This window comes from Arachis ipaensis, chromosome B02, assembly GCF_000816755.2.
Source record: "Arachis ipaensis cultivar K30076 chromosome B02, Araip1.1, whole genome shotgun sequence".
Lineage (NCBI taxonomy): Eukaryota > Viridiplantae > Streptophyta > Magnoliopsida > Fabales > Fabaceae > Arachis > Arachis ipaensis.
Genome location: NC_029786.2, coordinates 105,853,157 through 105,869,408, shown reverse-complemented (window position 1 = coordinate 105,869,408; position 16,252 = coordinate 105,853,157). Strand labels below are relative to the sequence as shown.

General features: G+C 35.7%; 1 protein-coding gene across 2 annotated transcripts in view; it reads left to right on the top strand.

Annotated features, from left to right (window-relative positions):
- LOC107628003 (putative disease resistance RPP13-like protein 1) overlaps positions 1,810 to 16,252 on the top strand; it is a 20,323-nt gene continuing 5,880 nt past the window's right edge. The window contains exon 1 of one of the 2 annotated variants that reach the window (XM_021116591.1): positions 1,810 to 1,973. In XM_021116591.1, the coding sequence (XP_020972250.1) occupies positions 1,955 to 1,973 (19 nt within the window). In that variant the 5' untranslated portion in view covers positions 1,810 to 1,954. Of the gene's footprint in view, positions 2,280 to 16,252 lie in introns of both variants that reach the window. The other variant, XM_021116590.1, reaches the window with a different exon arrangement.

The following is a 16,252-nucleotide window of genomic DNA, read 5'->3' as shown; positions in this document are numbered from 1 at the left end:
TCAGACTTTGAGTATTAATCTGAACTTTTACTATGATTATGTTCATCAATGTTGAATGGTTCAACGTTTATCTTTTTATGGCAAATTGGTAATTCATGAAACAGAAAAGAAAAATAATGTAAATTACATCTCTGTTCACCTTATTCATGTCTGAAGAACTACAAGTTATTGCTACTAATACAATCTTCTTAACATTAAGAACATCAAATTTTTTTGGCAACACAAATTCATGCTTTATTGTCAAATTTTCCCTTCATGAACTTGCTGATATAATGAGATGGGAACCTACCTTGATCCTTCTGAGTGGATGCTTTAGGATATTAGATTATTGTTTTTACAAGGACCAAGTTAGTGAGAAATGGTAGAAGTTTGTGACAAACTAGAAGATATTGACCTAGTCTTCCTCACAATTAATTTGATTAGTGTGTTTTGATTGATCTTATAATAAACGAATAATACTACTATACTTTATTGGTGGTTGTGCAAATACGGATAAAATAATGGAGGAAATTATAGGGAGAAAAAGACAAAAGAAGTGTAGAAACGTAGGTGGTTCTCTTGATTGGTTTTTGTGCTACATAAAGAATAATAATGATAGGGTAAAATGTCTGAGATTGTTTTGATTAATTCACCTAGGCTTCTATTTCAATTGGTCTCCTTTCACTATGAAGTATAATAGCTAGTACATGGATTACACATCATACAAGACTAAGTAGTAATATATGCCTAGAGGGTACAATTCTTAACTTACAAAACAAATTTTGCATTTGTAGTTAGTTTAAAAAGGTTCCCTGCAAAAAATCTCGGTGCCCTCAAACTATTGTGCAGAGAGGAAACTAACTTCTGCAGTAAAGTAAAATGTAACTATTGTAAACATGAAACTTCATTTGCCACATATGATAGAAATATATAATAATGTTTGTTCATATAGGCTCATCTTAAAATTTAAAGTGTCATATTTAAATATAAAAAAAATTCTATTTAGCATTAATTTAGTCCCACAGTGAAGTCATAGTTAAATAATTAATGAAATGTTCTACATAACAACTATACAAGGATAAAATCGATAATTTAAAGAACAAATACAAGCCTCAGAGGTACAAAACTAACCGTGGATGCATCAATATATTTATTTATTATTTTTCTTATAATATAAATAAAATATTTTCTATAGAACTAAAAAGAATGATAAATAAATGTATTGATGCATCAACCATTAATTTTGTGCCTCTGGAACTTGTACTTGTTCTCCAGATTATCGATTTTGTTCTTGTTATGTAAGACGTTCCGTTTATTTGACTTTGACCTCATAGCGGGACTAAATTAATGCTCAATAAAACTTTTTTGGATTCAAATAGGACACTTTAATCTCCAACGCATCAATTTTTCAAGGTTCCATTTCCTCTTTTTCTGACACAATAGAGTCCCAACTGTTGGAGAGAAAGAAAACAGCGTCCCTGCTCATGGATTGAGGAAAAAGAGTTCCTATAGTAATTTTAATTATTTTAATTTATTAATTAAGTGGGATCATAACAGGGACTAAAGTTAGTTCCTTCTAACGGAGAAGAGACAATGTTTTGAGTTCCAATTTACTATTTATGATGCAAAAAACTGATGTGGAGTTACTTTTTATGACAGGTGGGCCATAAATAGGAACTGGAAACAGTTCCTTACTTCCTTACTGGAAATGGTCTTAAGATTCAAACCAAATTATGCCCAAACATAAAAGACCAATACAGTACTTTACCAAAAAAAAATCCAAAGCTTGGTGGGAACTCCACTACTTTGAAATTTTAATTATTTTAAGTTACCTGAGAGACTTGCCTGGTTATACACGATTTAGAAAACCATTCTATCAAGTTCACTATACCCGGCAACCATTGTTCTCTTACCTTTCTTTCTTTCTTTCTTCTCTTGTTGTGATCTCATCATCCCCTGAACTTGAGCCTCAATCATGGCTGCAAAACTTCAGGGTAGAGCTTATCTCTCTTCCTTTGTTGATGCTGTTTTGAACAAGCTGTCTTCACTCGATGTCAACTCAACCCCCGAAGCAAAGAAGTTAGATGACCAGAAGTTGCTTCAAAAGCTGAGGAAGAGTCTCCGTGCCACTCGACCTGTGCTTGATGATGCTGAGCAGAGGCAGATCCGAGACCAAGAAGTCAACAAGTGGCTTGTTGATCTCCAAGATGCTCTTTATATGGCTGATGACTTGCTCGATGAACTCTCCACTAAAGCTGCCACTGCCACTGCCACTCCCACTCCCACTCAGAGAGATCCAGGTAACTCTTCTTCCTGGTCTCACTATGTTGATTCAATTTTGGAAGATAGTGATGATGATGAGATGGGGGTAGTGACTAGCATGCAAGACATAGTTGACAAACTAGAGTCTATTGTTGAAGAGAAAGATGATCTTGATCTGAAACAAGGGGTTGCCAAAGATCTGGAGGACATGTCATGGAGAATTCAATCATCTCTGCTTGAAAGTTCTGATATATATGGCAGGAACAATGACAAGGAGGCCATCATAAAATTGTTACTCGATGAAACTTGTGATGATATATTGTCTGTGATCTCTATAGAAGGTATTGGTGGAATTGGAAAGACTACCTTGGCTCAGTTAGTTTACAATGATGCCAGAGTGAAGGAGAAGTTTGCCATTAAAGCATGGGCGTGTGTTGCAACAAAATTTGACCCTGTTATTGTTACCAAGTCTATAATGGAAGACATAGCTTCTCCTTGTAATAAGGTTAACTTGAATTCGATTCAAACCGAATTGAAGGAAAAGTTAACAGAAAAGACATTCTTGGTAGTTTTAGATGATGTTTGGGATAATCAGCAAAATTTGTGGGACAATTTTCTAAAACCTTTTTTGAGTGGAAATAAAGGAAGTAAAATTCTTTTAACTACTCGTATTAAGAATGTTGATTCTGTAGTGTCAACTACAAATCTACATTATAAACTAGATACATTGTCCAACGAAGATTGCTGGTCTTTGTTTTTGAAACATTCATCTATTTCTACTAGTTCTAGACAATATGAAATCTTAGAACAAATTGGTAAAAAAATTGTTGAAAAATGCAAGGGATTACCTTTGGCTGTGAAGACACTTGGGGGTTTATTGCGCAGTAAAGATAAAGTAGAGGATTGGGAGAATTTACTGAGAAGTGAAATTTGGGAGCTTCCTGAGGATGAGAGTAAGATTGTTGCTGCATTAAGAGTTAGTTATCACTATCTTCCTTCAAATTTAAAGCGGTGTTTTGTTTATTGCTCGTTATATCCCCAAGATTATCAATTTGACAAAGATGAATTAATCTTGCTGTGGATGGCTGAAGGTCTCTTACAACCAATGGAAAAATACACATCAGAAAATATTGGTTGTGCTTATTTTGATGAATTAGTTGCAAGATCATTTTTTCAACTTTCTAGTAAAGATGTTGGCTTATTTGTAATGCATGATCTCATGCATGATTTAGCAACATTTTTTGCTGAAAAATTCTATTTCAGAGTCAGAGAATTAGGAGATCCACAAAAGATTCGCAGCAAAACTCGTCATTTGTCATACATGGTAAATCCCGATGATTCAAGATTTGGAGAGGCCTATAAGGGAGCAATACATATGAGAACGTTTCTAAATGTATGTCGTGGTCCTCTATCAATTACGTTAGAAAGTGATTCTTTGCTCTTACAATTACAAATGAGGTATCTAAGAGTTTTGTCATTTAAACGTTTTTCTATTGAATCATTGCCTGATTCAATAGATAAACTGATCCATTTGCATTATTTGGATCTCTCTTTTACATCTATTTTGACATTGTCGGAGTCATTGTGTAAATTATACAATCTCCAAACATTGAAGTTGAGTTATTGTAAGAAGCTGGAGATGCTTCCTAGCCGTATGCAAGATCTTGTGAAGCTGCGCCATCTTGATACCAGAGGATCAAATTCTTTGAAAGAGATGCCGAAGGGAATGAGCAAGTTGAAGCACCTGAACTTCTTAAGTGGTTATATTGTCGGGGAGCAAGTGGAGAATGGGATAAGAGAATTGGGAGCACTTGACAATCTTCATGGCAAACTTTGTATTTCCAAATTACAGAATGTGAAAGACAGCGGTGAAGCTTTGGAGGCAAAGATGGATAGCAAGGAGCACATCAGCATTTTAGAATTGAAATGGCGTAGAGAAGGTGATACTGTTGATGTTGAAACTGCAAGAGATATACTTGAGGAGTTGCAACCTCACCGAAACTTGAAAGAGTTATCAATTGATGGTTATAGGGGTGAAATATTCCCTGATTGGTTAGGCCTTTCTTGCTACTCCAATTTAACCGAATTGAGTATGTATCTTTGTAAGAATTGCCGTCAGCTTCCTTCACTGGGACAGTTACCCTCTCTAAAGGATCTCAGGATTTCTGAATTCGATGGGTTGGAGAGAATTGGTGGTGAGTTTTACAACAACGCTGAATCATCTCATCAGGGCACACCCTTCAGATCTCTTCAAACTCTGGAATTTGCTCATATGCCTCGCTGGCGAGAGTGGCATATTCCTGATGACTTTGACGGATTTCCCAAACTTAAAAGCCTTTCCATAGTCAACTGTCCGGTGTTAAGAGGAGATCTGCCTGCTCACCTTCCAGCTCTGGAGAAACTTAACATTGTTGACAGCGACGAGCTTGCATGTTCACTGCCGAGAGCTCCCAAGCTTCACCAATTACTTGTAATGGGTCCTTTGTATGAGTCTGAGGGGTATAAGCATTTATCGAAACCGCATGAGGTAGTAATTTGTAATGAGTAAAGAAAATGAAGTAAGGACAAAAGGGGTAATTCAACCACAAAGAAAGCCAAATGCAGAGTTAGTTAGAGTTGAGGGACAGATGGCAACAGATCAAATACGCAAAAGTTTGAGGCAAAGGCAAACAAATATTCAACTCAAGGACTATGTGCTGTAGGTAATGAGTGGTAATCCCTTTTCTATCTGAATATTCTTCTCTTCCCTCTGCTCCCTCTCTAGTCACTAAATCTCTTATCATTGTTAGGTTTATTCCCTTGGAAGAAGACTTGAAGGCTTGTGCTATGTCTACTGCTTGAAGACTTTTATTATTTTTATTGAATTCTTCTTATATGGTTGGCTACTGTTACATTAAGGAGCCATTATGAACTCTTGCTATTAATTCTGGTTTATTCTCCTTTCTAGTTAATTCTAGTTACGTTTCATTGGTGCTTTCATAGAATCATGGCAGAGAACACCCGAATGAAGGATTTGGATGCAGGTCTCAAGAATGCCCAAAAAGACCTAAAAATGCTACAATCGTTGATGGAGCAAAAAATCGAAGAACAGCGTGAGTTTGCGCTGAAATTAGCTATGGATCAGCGAGCGCTATCACTGAAAATGGCTGAGGATAATCAGCAGCAATTTGACGCACTACGCGCTCTCATCGAGTCGGCTAGTACGAGACAAAGAGATTCTCTGGACCATGATCCGAACTCTGCGTCTGGTGCCGTTTCCTTCAACCGTACCATGCCAAGCCCGAGAAAGCTCAATTTCGATTTCCCAAGATTTGATGGTACGAATGCCATATCTTGGATTTTTAATGCAGATCAATATTTCAATTATTACAATACACCAGAACAGGAGAAGTTGGCAATTGCTTCAATTCATATGGACAAGGGCACAGTACCTTGGTATCAAATGATGCAACGTAACCAACCCTTTACGTCTTGGTTTGAGTTAAAAAGGGCAATTGAAATTGAATTTGGCCCGTCCTTGTTTGATTGCCCACGAGCTGCTCTTTTTAAATTGACCCAAAGAGGATCTGTAGCAGATTATTATTCGGAATTTATTGCCTTGGCTAATAGATCTGAAATTAATCCCCCGGAAGCATTAGTGGATTGCTTTGTTAGCGGCTTAAAGGCTGATATTAAACGAGATGTGATAGCTCAATGCCCTGGTTCCCTAATCCGAGCAGTCTCTCTGGCCAAATTATTTGAAGAGAAGTACACCACTAATTTTCGTCACTCTTTTGGCTCAAATGCCAACCGAATCACTTCCACTCCTAACAATAGCCTCACACCGAAACCACCACCTAAACCACCATTACCACCATTGCTTCCAACCCCAAACACAAAACCTCTTGCTCGCCCTATTAGAAATATGTCCCCGGCTGAAATGCAATTGCGCAGAGATAAGGGGCTCTGTTATTGGTGTGATGAAAAATTTTCCTTTGATCATAAGTGCGCAAATAGAGGCCTCTTAATGTTGCAAATGGAAGAGGCTGAAGAATGTTATGTCACAGCGGATGAGTTGGATACACCACAGCAACCGGAACAGGGCGATACTCAGCAAGCTCAATTAGCAGTGGCTCATCACCTCTCGTTCAATGCGATGAAAGGGATTCCAGCCTTGGGAGTGATTCGCTTCAAGGCACTTATCAATGGAATGGAGGTGCAGGTTTTAATAGATGGGGGTAGCTCAGACAATTTCCTTCAACCAAGAGTTGCAAGGTTTTTGCAATTGGCAGTGGAACCATCACCAAGATTTCGGGTTGTTGTGGGAAATGGTCAAGTTATGGATGCCGAGGGGTTTGTTAGAGAATTGTCGGTGCAAACTCAAGGTCATACATTAAAGATGCCAGCTTACCTCCTTCCGTTCTCCGGAGCTGACCTGGTACTAGGTGGTACTTGGTTAAAAACTCTTAAGGAGCACTTAGCTAATTATGATGCTTTAAGAATTCGCTTCTTCCATCATGGAAAACTGATTACTCTACAGGGAGATTGCAACTATTTACCACAGGAGGCCCAATTCCATCATATCCGCAGGTTGCAAAACACAGATGCTATAGCGGAAGCATTTACCTTACAATTCACACAAGTGAAACAAGAGCAGTTGTCAGAAAAGTTGCTTGAATTACCTTCTGATATAGCTCCAGAATTGGCATTACTACTGCATAATTATAAGGATGTATTTGACCAACCTGAAGGCTTACCACCTCAAAGAGTTCATGATCATTGCATTCCATTACTGAGCAATGCACCTCCAGTGAAAGTCAGACCTTATAGATACCCACATAGCCAAAAGGAACAAATTGAAGTGATGATTGAAGAAATGCTAAGAGAAGGTATTATTCAACCAAGTAAGAGCCCGTTCTCTTCCCCTGTCTTATTGGTAAAAAAGAAAGATGGAACATGGCGCTTTTGCACAGATTATCGTGCTTTAAACGCAATTACAATCAAAGATTCTTTTCCTATTCCAACGGTGGATGAACTTCTTGATGAATTATTTGGTGCTAAATATTTTTCTAAATTGGACTTAAGATCTGGCTATCATCAAATATTGGTTACTCCCGAAGACAGGCATAAGACTGCTTTTAGGACTCACCAGGGACACTACGAGTGGTTAGTAATGCCATTTGGTTTGACGAACGCACCAGCCACATTCCAAGCATTGATGAATGATATTTTTAGAGAGTTCTTGAGGAAGTTTGTTCTTGTATTTTTTGACGACATCTTAGTTTACAGTTCTACATGGCCTTCACATTTGAATCACTTACAAGTTGTTTTGGAGATATTGAAACGAGAGTCTCTTTTTGCCAAACTTTCGAAGTGTTCTTTTGGTGCAGAAGAAATAAATTATTTGGGGCATACCATCAACGGGCAAGGCCTGAATATGGAGAAAAATAAAATCGTGGCAGTGGCAGAATGGCCAATTCCAATGAACTTGAAACAACTTAGGGGATTTTTGGGACTTACAGGTTATTATAGAAGATTTATCAAAAGGTATGCATCCCTGGCTAGCCCTTTGTCTGACCTATTGAAGAAAGATTCTTTTATATGGAATTCAGAAGCTGCTTCAGCTTTTGAGAAATTAAAGAGTGCTATCACATCTGCACCAGTCCTCGCCTTGCCGAATTTCGCTCAACCCTTCATCATTGAGACTGATGCATCTGGATCCGGGATTGGAGCTGTCTTAAGCCAAAGTAGTCACCCTATTGCCTATTTTTCGAAGAAATTATCCCCTAGAATGCAGAAACAGTCAGCATATGTTCGGGAACTTTATGCGATCACAGAAGGCATTGCCAAATTTAGGCATTACTTATTGGGACGAAAATTCATTATAAAAACTGATCAGAAAAGCTTAAAGTCGCTCTTGGAGCAATCTTTACACACACCGGAACAACAGCAATGGTTACATAAATTCCTTGGTTATGACTTTGAGATACAATATAAGCCGGGAAAAGAGAACATACCAGCTGATGCCTTGTCTAGAAGCCTCTTTGCTGCATGGTCTGAGCCACAAGTAACATGGTTACAACAACTACAACATGCTGTAAGTGATGATGCTGAGCTTAACCAAATTACACAAGCATGCATGGATCCCAACCAGATGGAATATCCAAATTACTCACTCAGAAATGGAGTTTTGATGTGGAAGGAACGCATAGTTATTCCAGAAAAATCTCAACTGCTACAAGATGTCATGACTGAGTTTCATACCAGCAGGGTAGGGGGCCACTCAGGAATAGCACGAACAATTGAGAGAATATGTGCTCAATTTTACTGGCCCAAGATGCAACGTCAAATCAAAGAATTTGTCCTTAATTGTGTGGTATGCCAAAAGGCAAAGACTGAAAATCAGCTTCCCTCGGGCCTCCTGCAACCGCTTCCGATTCCTTCACAATTATGGGAAGATATATGTATGGATTTTATCACAGCACTACCTCCCGTTCAATCTTATACTGTCATTATGGTGGTAATTGATAGGCTCTCTAAGTTTGCCCACTTTATTCCCCTCCGATCAGATTTCAATAGTGTTACAGTTGCTGAAGCCTTCATTAGTAATGTCGCAAAGTTATATGGATTTCCCAAGTCCATAGTTTCAGATCGGGACAAGGTCTTTATTAGTCATTTTTGGCAGCAGTTGTTCAAGCTGCAAGGCACTACACTCACAATGAGTTCTTCATACCATCCCCAAACCGATGGCCAAAGTGAAGTTCTTAACAAGACTTTAGAGATGTACTTACGCTGCTTCTGCTATGAGAATCCAAAAGGTTGGCTGAAACTTCTCCCATGGGCTCAATATTGGTATAACACTTCATTCCACAGCAGTATCAAGATGACTCCTTATAAGGCATTATTTGGCAAGGATCCCCCGAGACTCATGCGATACCACAAGAATTCCAATGATGCACCTCACTTACAAACTATGTTGCAAGAACGGGACCAGCTTCTTGAGAGGCTCAAAGTTAACATTTCCAAGGCTCAACAATTTATGAAAGATCATGCTGATGAAAAAAGACGACATTGGGAGTTACAAGAAGGGGACATGGTGCTGGTTAAATTACAGCCATATCGTCAACAATCGGTTGCGTTACGAAAGAATCATAAATTAGGGATGAGATTCTTTGGCCCCTTTAAAATTCTTACCAAACTCAGCCCTGTTGCATACAAGCTGCAATTGCCAGAAGGTGCTAAAATACATCCAGTATTTCACATTTCTTTATTAAAGAAGTTTCGTGGGAATGATACTCAACAATATATTCCACTGCCATTGACAACTAGTGAACAAGGTCCAATAATAATGCCACAAGTGATCTTAGCCAAAAGGGTGATTATGCAAGGCGGTAGTGAGGTACTCCAGCTGTTGGTGCAATGGGAAGGCACTCCTCAAGAACTTGCTACATGGGAAGATGCTAAAGAGTTCATGAAGTCTTTTCCTCACTTCAACCTTGAGGACAAGGTTGTCTTTAAAGAGGAGAGTATTGTAATGAGTAAAGAAAATGAAGTAAGGACAAAAGGGGTAATTCAACCACAAAGAAAGCCAAATGCAGAGTTAGTTAGAGTTGAGGGACAGATGGCAACAGATCAAATACGCAAAAGTTTGAGGCAAAGGCAAACAAATACTCAACTCAAGGACTATGTGCTGTAGGCAATGAGTGGTAATTCCTTTTCTATCTGAATATTCTTCTCTTCCCTCTGCTCCCTCTCTAGTCACTAAATCTCTTATCATTGTTAGGTTTATTCCCTTGGAAGAAGACTTGAAGGCTTGTGCTATGTCTACTGCTTGAAGACTTTTATTATTTTTATTGAATTCTTCTTATATGGTTGGCTACTGTTACATTAAGGAGCCATTATGAACTCTTGCTATTAATTCTGGTTTATTCTCCTTTCTAGTTAATTCTAGTTACGTTTCATAATTTTAGAAACTTTGCTTACCAAGTCCGTATTGGAGTGCCTGCCCCACATCCAATGTTCGTGTGTCCAACGTTTGACAATCGAGAATCTTTGGCCAGCACTATCATTTTCAGGAGATTATTTGCCCGATTCATTACAATATCTGCAAATCACTGGGTGTTCAAACTTAACATTCTCAGGGCCACTGCATTCCAAGTCCCTAACGGAGATACTTGTCCAAGAATGTGATTCACTGACGTTGTTGCCATTGGGGGCCCTTCCAAATCTGAAGACACTCTATATCATAGATTGCCCAGAAATGGATTGTTTTGGAGAGGAGTGCCTCCCGCCGAGCTTGACAACCCTTCGGATCAGAAGATGCCAAAAACTAGAGAGGTGGATAACTTGGAGGGGTTTGCAGAGTGAAGGCCTTACCCGTCTTTTCCTTGAAGACTGGGATGAAGTTAAGTCGTTCCCGAGAGAGGGTTGCCTTCCTGCTTCCCTCGTCTATTGGATAGTTTCCTCACATATATAAGATTGCCTTTTGTATCTTATGTATAATCAATGAATGAGGTTATTCAGTCTCATATCATTTATCTCACAAAGTCCTGAAGCTTTTTCTTTCTACACATTTTATATTGCAGCACCTTCATCAATGCCTAGTGTCAATAGAGGGCATTAAGATTCCTAAGAAACATGATAATTTCTGTTTGCTGAGTTTGTTGAGTATGCAGTTTTTCTTTACTCACTATTTGTAGTGTAAATTTGTAAATTGGAACAAACATTATAATGCCGATGTTTTCATTCTAAATGTGATAGGAAAATGACGCGAAAGGAAAAGATACAAAAGTAGGTCAAGTATGGTGCATTAAAGAAGAAAAAATGAGGCTTACTATGTATTTGAAAGAAGGAAAGCCAAGTAGAAAGCTATTCTTTTGGAAGTATTTCTTCGAAAAGCATGAATGTAAGAAAAGCAGTACACTTGACCAAAGAAAACTGTAAGAAGGCAATTGGGGTGTCAGTGTATTTATAGTGGTGATCTAATAACCACCGTTAGAGTAGTTCCACTTCTAAAGGTGGATAACCGTTCTTTTTATCTTAGAGCTATTGGGTTATGCCTCTTGGAAGTGGGTTGAGACTTGAGAGATTTTAGGAGCAGTTACTTATTTGAATAAGTGTTATCTGTCAGCTATCTATCGAGTCCGACTTCTTTGGGAAGGAGTCTGTGTTGAACCCGACCTCTTCTACGGAAGTCAGTGGGTAGCGAAGGCCAATATTTAGATTGAACCTTTTGGTTTATTTAGGACCGGGACATAGTGTTAGAATAGGATATGAACAGTAGAATATATAAATAGGACAAATTAAACAGTAATATAAAACAGTTGTTCGTCCAAATGATGCGATCGATGGCATTCTTCTTCCAATAATTCACAACTTAAATAATAAATCATTTTTCTAAGAAAAAATATTGGGTTGCCTGAATCTGGAGTGTGATGGGGGTGCATAATATTATTGATTTCACATGGCTTTCTGACCCTACAAGGAGTTAGGGTTCATTTCCCAATCACTCAAAGCAATATTGTATCAATAGAAATTTACAAATAGACATAGTTGAATCTAGTCTATCTACCCACATCTAAGCTCACATATATTTTATTATCATAGAGGAAAGGACCACAAATTTTAAAAAACACAACAATAAAAATATAATAATATACAGAAATATATNNNNCAACAATTTACAAAAAAATATCTCCACAAGAATACATAATAGGACGAAAAAAGAAACAACTCCAACAACAATTAAGAGGACAAATACTATATAAGAAGACAAATTCGTCAATTAAAACAAATCAAAAATAACAAATAACAAATAAAGATGTAACTTTATACAATTTTAATATAAAAAATGTTGCATTACAAAATATTTTAAATAAAAATAAAATTTAATATTAGTTGGTATTTATTTTAATAAAATATATTATATAATATCATTAATTTATCAATTTGCGTATTACACGGTTCAGAAATTATTTTTAATATAGAGATGAAGATGATGTTTTTGTTAAATATTAATATTTAAAGTGTATTACATTATTATTATAGATGTACCGAAAATGTGTCCAACATGTTGGACAGAATGTTGACACGTATCCAATACGTACTTTACCTATTAACTTTCTACCTACAAAATCTACCCACATATAACTACATCAAATAATTTTATTTTAACAAAAATACGAGGCTGTTTTTTTTTATATGGAAAAAATATTGGTGTTTTTTTGAAAAATGAGATTATTTGGTGTAATTACAGATGGGTGGATTTTGTAGGTAAAAAGTCAACACGTGGGGGGCGTGGTGGACACGTGGCAGCATCCTGGCCAACACGTGGGGGGCGTGTTGGACACGTGGCAGCGTATTGTGCAACACGTGGGGGCGTGGTACAACACGTGGGGGCGTGTTGAATGAGTTCCATAATACTGTAATACACTTCAAATATCAATATTCAACCAAAACACCATCTCCATTTCCATATTAAAAATAATTTCTGTACGAATGTTTTTTTCATATAAAAAAAATTAAACGTCTCGTCTCACGCTGGTCATTATTTTATGGGATAAGTATAATTTTGGTCCCTAACGAAGGGGCTGAAAATTTTTTTCGTCCCTCGCCTTTTTTTTGCTCCAAAATAGTCCCAAAGTTTCAGTTTGTTTTAAAACCGTCCTTCGGACCAAAATGACCCTATCCCTTCTTCCCCAAAATTCTCCCTTCCCCACCACCACCACCACCACCACCGCTACCGCCGCCACCGCCACCGCCACCAGAACTCAGTATCAGAACAACCACTACCACCACCACCACCCACCATCCACCGCCACTCCATCACCAGCATCCATCACACCAAAACATTAGAAAAATCAGAAAAATCAACATCAGAAAATCAGAAAAACCAAAACATCAGAAAATCAACATCATCATCGTCCTCCTCATCAAAATCCAAAATTCAGAAAATTTAGAAAAATTAAACAACAATAATACTCAGAATCAGAAAATTATCATCATCATCAAGAATCCAGAATCAGCAAGAAGAAGAAGAAGATTATAATTTTTTTAATAAAGGGTAATTTGGTAATAAAAAAAATATAATTGGTAAAAAGGACGATTTTAAAACAAACTGAAACTTTATGGACCATTTTGGAGCGAAAAAAAGGCGAGGGACGAAATAAATTTTCAACCCCTACGTTGGGGATCAAAATCATACTTATCCCTTATTTTATTATGAATAATTGAATATGAAACATAAACAGCTCATGAATCATGATGATTTTTGCTTTAACACAATTTCTACAGAGACTACAATTTTCCATTGATCCTTCAAAGACAACTTCAACATAGCCCATCATCTCTCATTCTCTCTTCATCATTTAGTCACATGGTCAGTTGGTCACTGCTCCTTCGCTGCCCCTTGCATCATTCTATTAAAATTATAGGAAAGCTTTCACATATACCACACTACTTTAGTGGAAATGTGCTATTCCATGTACGGTCCGTTTTCAAGTTAATCATTTGTTTTTTACTGTATACGGAAATTACTAAAGAATCCCTAAAATGATACCTAAAATGACAAAAAAGACTAATCTAATAAGCGGCTTTCATGATACCTTGAATTGAGTCTGAGGCGAATTGAGCCAAACTATTGTTCCAATGGCTTGAAGTTATTGGATAGCATTTCGGACTTGTAGAGCTGGGCAAATCCTGAAAAATTTATTGCAAATTATTTGGCCATAATTTTACCATTTTTTCTCACTTGTGCCCAATCATAATTTTTCTACAATACAGTTATCCTCCAAATAAAATTAAAAAAAAAAACTAAAAAATTATTAAAATTTATTATTTTTTATTATTAATTAGTAGAATAAAATATGTTGTTGGATTATTAAACTAAAAGAGTAAAATATCGTTTTTGTCCTCAACGTTTGGGCTAAATCCTATTTGTGTCCCTAACGTTTAAATCGTCCTATTTGTATCCCTAACATTTGTAAAAGTAATTCAATGTTATCCTGGCGTCAATTACACATCATGAGCGCTTTAGTTTGAGTTTTAAAAATCTTTTCTTGAAATTAGAATACAAATGTCTGGGATAGGATCGATGATCTATTTCGAAAAATAGCTCATCAAATGTTGAAACTAATTCCTACAATATTTACACAATTCACTTTTTTAGGGACATAATTGAATCTAAACACAAATAGTGGGTATAATATTAAAATCGAACACATCCAAGTGAGACCTAATTGAGAATGAATACATTCAAGTGAGAATAATTGAAAAATATAATCTAATTTGTTAGTATAATTGATAGTAGGATAACATTGAATCACTTTTATAAACGTTAAGGATACAAATAGGACGATTTAAACGTTAGGGACACAAATAGGACTTACCCCAAACGTTGGGGACAAAAATGATACTTTACTCAAACTAAAATAACTGAATTGATGGCTAAAAATAATGACAAAAAACAATAAATTTTAATATCGCTAGGGAGTTAGTACTTAGTAGGTTTTGTGATTTGTAGTCATTAATTAATCATTATTAATATTTTTAATGGTGTAAAATTACATCTAATAATTTAAGATTACTCACTTTTCTTTTATTAATTAAGTACGGACTAAATTTTAATAAAAATACTAGGCTCTTAGACTTTCTTAATTACCCTCTAACAGTCTAACAATTTTCAAAATTCAATACACATTTATTAATACATTACTTTTATCATCTGAAACAATTAAAATAAAATTTAATTAACTTGTGTTCTAAAAAAATAAGGACACATTTTAAAAAAATAACAATAGAATTTTTTTAATATTTTTGATGTATTTAATGCATTAAAAATATAAAAATAAATCATTTTTGTAATAATTTTTATAAAATATATATTTTTTAATTTTTATGGTATGCTTAATTTATGTTCTTAAGGGACGAGTTAGCAAAATTCTTAAAATAATACTACACAAATAAAATAGTAAAATTTATATATTTAAGGTGATTTACATAAACAATTTAAATGCACTTTAATATTATATCAATGTCCTAAAATAAAAAAGAATAATTTTTTATATCTGATTTATTTATAAGTTTTATTGGGTATACTTTATATATTGTTTTTGGACAACCTTCCAACAACTAAAAGATTCATTCGAAGAACACAGAGACTAGTTGAAGTAATGAGCTCTTAATATATCAATATTGGGGCTTATTACTTCAATAGAGATGATGAAAAATTATTTCGTCTTTTTAGTTGGAGCAATTACTTAGAAGTACATTTTTTGAAATAACCCTCCCTAAACGATCCCATGATCTTGAACTGATCTTACCTGGGATTGCAAATCCCAAGTTTATATATGAAAAGCAGATCTAATTATATTAGTGTCTATAATGATTTTTTTTATAATACTAATCGATAGGACCTCGTTGATAATTGCTACAAGATCTCGTACATTAGAATCCATAGTTATGGTTATGTATCCGAGTCCATTAGTAGGGAACATTCTCCTTTCCAAGTGAAATCTCCTAGTATATGAAAGAGTGAAAAAGTACTTTTGTTGTTGTAGAATAAGAAGCCTTCGTATCTTAATGCATGTATTTAATTTATTCGGAGCTATTAGAGTGGGATTCACTTTTTAAGGAATATGAGTCGAAGCAATAACAAAAATATTTCTAGTGGAACATCTTTCATAATTGCTAGAGAGATAATTCACTAATAGATCAAGAGATAAGTAATTCGATTCATTCACATCTATTGAATAATGGAAATGCAATAACCGTTAGTTGATTAGGACATCCTAATTTTAGAGATAAAGAGGGGCATAAAGTTTTTGTAAAGTGTATGTCTAATTTTTGAGACATTTTCAGTTGTTTTAGAGCCAATATTCTTTTTCGAAATATAATATTAAACAAATGTAATTGCTTCTACAGAATAAATGTAAAAACTAAAAAAAATAATTAATTTAATAAAACGTAAATTATAGTATCATAACTATTTTTTTATCCACAGCCATAAATTTCTTTAATTTCTATTTATATTCTG